Source organism: Myripristis murdjan, chromosome 1 (genome assembly GCF_902150065.1).
Source record: "Myripristis murdjan chromosome 1, fMyrMur1.1, whole genome shotgun sequence".
NCBI lineage: Eukaryota > Metazoa > Chordata > Actinopteri > Holocentriformes > Holocentridae > Myripristis > Myripristis murdjan.
In genome coordinates, this window is record NC_043980.1 from 306,099 (window position 1) to 310,219 (window position 4,121).

The 4,121-nt window shown below is 51.4% G+C and overlaps 1 protein-coding gene across 2 annotated transcripts in view; it reads right to left on the reverse strand.

Annotated features, from left to right (window-relative positions):
- soul4 (heme-binding protein soul4) overlaps positions 1–3,775 on the reverse strand; it is a 7,635-nt gene extending 3,860 nt beyond the window's left edge. Inside the window, exons 1-3 of one of the 2 annotated variants that reach the window (XM_030051085.1) lie at positions 3,680–3,775; positions 2,053–2,301; positions 1–13 (exon numbers count right to left, since the gene is read on the reverse strand). The exon at positions 1–13 is cut by the window's left edge and continues 73 nt beyond it. In XM_030051085.1, the coding sequence (XP_029906945.1) occupies positions 1–13; positions 2,053–2,212 (173 nt within the window). In that variant the 5' untranslated portion in view covers positions 2,213–2,301; positions 3,680–3,775. Of the gene's footprint in view, positions 14–2,052; positions 2,302–3,664 lie in introns of both variants that reach the window. The other variant, XM_030051095.1, reaches the window with a different exon arrangement.
- Between the last annotated feature and the right edge of the window lie 346 nt (positions 3,776–4,121).

The following is a 4,121-nucleotide window of genomic DNA, read 5'->3' on the forward strand; positions in this document are numbered from 1 at the left end:
GGCCTCGCCATCTCTGCCAACACAAAGCAGGACAGGGGTGAGGCTGCTGGGGGCCACAGGCTCCACCATCTGGACCCTCAAACCACAGCTGGGCTCCATCATCTGGGCCCTCAAACCACAGCTGGGCTCCACCATCTGGGCCCTCAAACCACAGATGGGTCCCCCATCTGGACCCTCAAACCACAGCTGGGCTCCATCATCTGGGCCCTCAAACCACAGCTGGGCTCCCCCATCTGGACCCTCAAACCACAGCTGGGCTCCCCCATCTGGACCCTCAAACCACAGCTGGGCTCCACCATCTGGACCCTCAAACCACAGCTGGGTCCCCCATCTGGGCCCTCAAACCACAGCTGGGTCCCCCACCTGGGCCCTCAAACTACAGCTGGGCTCCCCCACCTGGGCCCTCAAACCACAGCTGGGCTCCATCATCTGGGCCCTCAAACCACAGCTGGGCTCCCCCATTTAGGAAATGTTCAGATTTACTGTCCAGGGGCCTCATTTATAAACATTGCGTACGCACAAAACGGGGCCTGAAATTGGCGTACGCCACTTTCCATGCAAAGGTTGTGATTTATAAAAAAAAACTTGACGGAAAAATGTGCGGTCCTCCACGTAAATTCTGAACCATCCGTAAGCCTACGCACATCTTGGAGACAAGGGGAATTTGGCGACGCAGATGGTGAACTGAATCCAAACTGCATCATGATTCGTCTCACACATTTATTTACACTCCATATCAAACGTTCATTGTAAATCCACTTCATCACAAACATTCCAAACAGCAGTGATATTTGTGCTCGCACTCCTGAGCCATAACTATTGCATAAGGAACATGCATTAAAAAAAAAAAAACAACTATATTGTAACGAGTGTAACTGATGAAATTAGTATCATTGGTTGACAAATTACACAAATAACATTAAAGAATTGCAGCACAGTGCGTTCCCCTGTCACACTTCCTTCTTCAAATCATGCCAGGGTGGTGGATATCAGATTGAAATGTAAATTGTGACAAGTTTTGATGCAAGCAGTCTAATTGCTGTAAACATATAAATACCGTGGTGACACTCGTGCGTAATTTAATAATAATAATGATAATAATAATAATAATAATAAAAACTTATTGTAGAAATTCTAACCATTCAAGCCTGACGTACTGATGCACTTTTCCGCTATAACCTGCAGCCTGCAGCCTGCCAGTAGCCACTGTCGTCATTGTCACCTGTCACCTGCAGGCTGCAGGTGACAGTGGCTACTGGCTCTTAACCCCCCTCTCCAAACCCCCAGATCGCGTTTAAGAAGACAGCAATAAGGCTCAGTTTTTAACAAATTCTTTTAATGTGTTTGCTATCTCAGACATAATGTCAGACACACATTAGACACACAGCGTCGGTCAGCACCCGGCCACTGGCAAACACACCGTGCGCTCGGGGCGCACTGGTGCTGGGGACAGCCGGATCCTCGGCCCCTATGGCCCCCTCGCCCGGACTCTCCTCACTGGGTCTTATTTTAGCCTCCACCTTCAAATCCTTCTTTTTTTTTTTTTTTTTTTTTTTACAGTGGTAACAACGTGTTACCACTCTCCACACTTCCTCTTATTTGTAACGTCACGACTGTGGCTGCCAAATAACACACACGTTCTCCTCTCCACCTCACCCACAACCACCTCCATTTCCGTATCTGTAAAATTCTGTTTTTCCTCCTTTCTCTCGCAGGTTGCCACGATTAACCCTAACACACCATTGGTCAGCTGGATCATTTACATATTCATCAACATTCATGAGGTGCTTTGCATTGACCATTTATGGCGTGTAGTGGGCGTGTAGTGGGCGGAGGATGAGACGCAATCTTGTCTGCAAACTTTCAGGTGGACTGTGATTTATAAAGGGAAATTGCTTGCAGGTGTGCGTGCGCATGGTGGAGGAGCTGGCCCCGCCCCCTCGCCTGGAGGAGCTGGCCCCACCCCCTCACCTGGAGGAGCTGGCCCCGCCCCCTCACCTGGAGGAGCTGGCCCCGCCCCCTCACCTGGAGGAGCTGGCCCCGCCCCCTCACCTGGAGGCACCGACACGCGGTGGGTGCTGGCCACGGCCTGCCAGTGGCTCAGCAGCCGCTCCCTCTCGTCCTCGTCCAGCGGCTCGGGGTTGTCGGTGATGTCATCGTCCAGCTGCTCGTCGTCCAATCCGTCCAGGTCTTCCAGCGAGATGAGCGCCATGGCTGCTGCCGAGGAGGAGGAGGAGGAGGAGGAGGAGGAGGAGGAGGAGGAGGATGCTGATGAAGGAGCCGGTGTTTGGACCCGAGGACCTGAGGAGGGCAGAGACACGGGGAGCGCTGGGAGACAGGTGCATTATGGGATGTGTGGATAAGCTCAGTGCAACACGTTCATGAATTAACTGCAGGCGAATAATTAAACACCACAAAGCTCCCCCCCCCCCCCCACCCCCCCACCCACACACACACACACACACACACACACGTTTCAGTTGTCAGTCAGCTGTGACGTGAGGTCGACCCTCCATCAGCTCATTTTATTAAACGTTCTCCCTGCTGTGCTGATATGAGTCGCTATGGAGACGAGAGACGAGCTTCATAACACACAGCCCTCCAGTAATCTGATTACTCTCACAGCCCTCCAGTAATCTGATTACTCTCACAGCCCTCCAGTAATCTGATTACTCTCACAGCCCTCCAGTAATCTGACTACTTTCACTTTCAGGCTGTGTGTCTGTATCTGAGGCCTGACTCACTGACTAATGGAAATATAATAACATATTAATACTATATCAATATCATATTAATATCACATTAATATCACATCAATACTGTGACCTGTGACCATCTGACTTCCTCCTGAGAGCAGGCAGACAGCGCCCCCTGCTGTCTGCCTGCTCTCATGCTGTTTATCAGGCTGCAGCACAACCAGCACAAACAAACTCACCGTGTGTGTGTGTGTGTGTGTGTGTGTGTGTGTGTGTGAGAGTGTGTGTGTGTGTGTGTGTGTGTGTGTGTGTGTGTGTGTGTGTGTGTGTGTGTGTGTATGTGTGTGTGTGTGTGTGTTTATATGATCAAACATTTCTCAGTAAAAACAGAATTCATGTTAAAAAGCTAAATTCGGGCCACATTACAGCCCGAAGCCGAGCCGAGCCGAGCCGAGCCGAGCCGAGCCGGGCCGAGCCGGGCCGAGCCGGGCCGAGCCGAGCCGGGCCGAGCCGAGCAGCAGGAGCCGAGCTGACCGAACCGGAAGCTGCGGAGATGTTTGGTCACGGCCCAGTGAGCGCGCAGCATCCAGGCCTCTGTGTGTGTGTGTGTGTGTGTGTGTGTGTGTGTGTGTGTGTGTGTGTGTGTGTGTGTGTGTGTGTGTGTGTGATGGGACAGAGGAAAGTAGGTCAGCGCTTCAGTCCGGCTCGGCTCGGCTCTGACCGCCCAGCTTTACAAACAAACAAACAAACAAACAAACGCGACATGAACCGGTCCGGCTCGGCTCGGCCCGGGTTAGCACAGTTAGCACAGTTAGCAGAGTTAGCACAGATGGTTAGCACGCTGCTAACCCGGGTTAGCCTCCGGTTAGCAAGAAGCTAGCGGGCCACAGCGGCCCGGGTTAGCACAGCTAGCCTGTTAGCATGTTAGCACGGCTCCGTGAGCCGGACCGGGCCGGACCGGGTCTTACCTGTCCGGGTCTTACCTGTCCGCCCGCTGACCCGAAACCCTGCAGAACCAAAACAACAGACAGCAGGAACCACAAACACCACTTCCTGTCACGGCTTTCAAAATAAAAGTCTGGGTGTTCCTGTCTGAATGTGACACCGGTTCCTCTCACAGACACAAACAACAACAACACAAACACAAACACAAACAACAACAACACAAACAACAACACAAACAAACACAAACAACAACAACACAAACACAAACAACAACACCAACAACAACACAAACACAAACAACAACACAAACACAAACAACAACAACAACACAAACAAACAAACACAAACAACAACAATAACAAAGTGGGCCCAGCCACCCGGAAGTCTGTGATCTTGTGGATTTAAAGGCTCAAACCGCTAAACTTCCTGAGACGGTTTGATAACGGAGATGTGCGCCTCCTTTGTTCTTTTAGCTGCTCG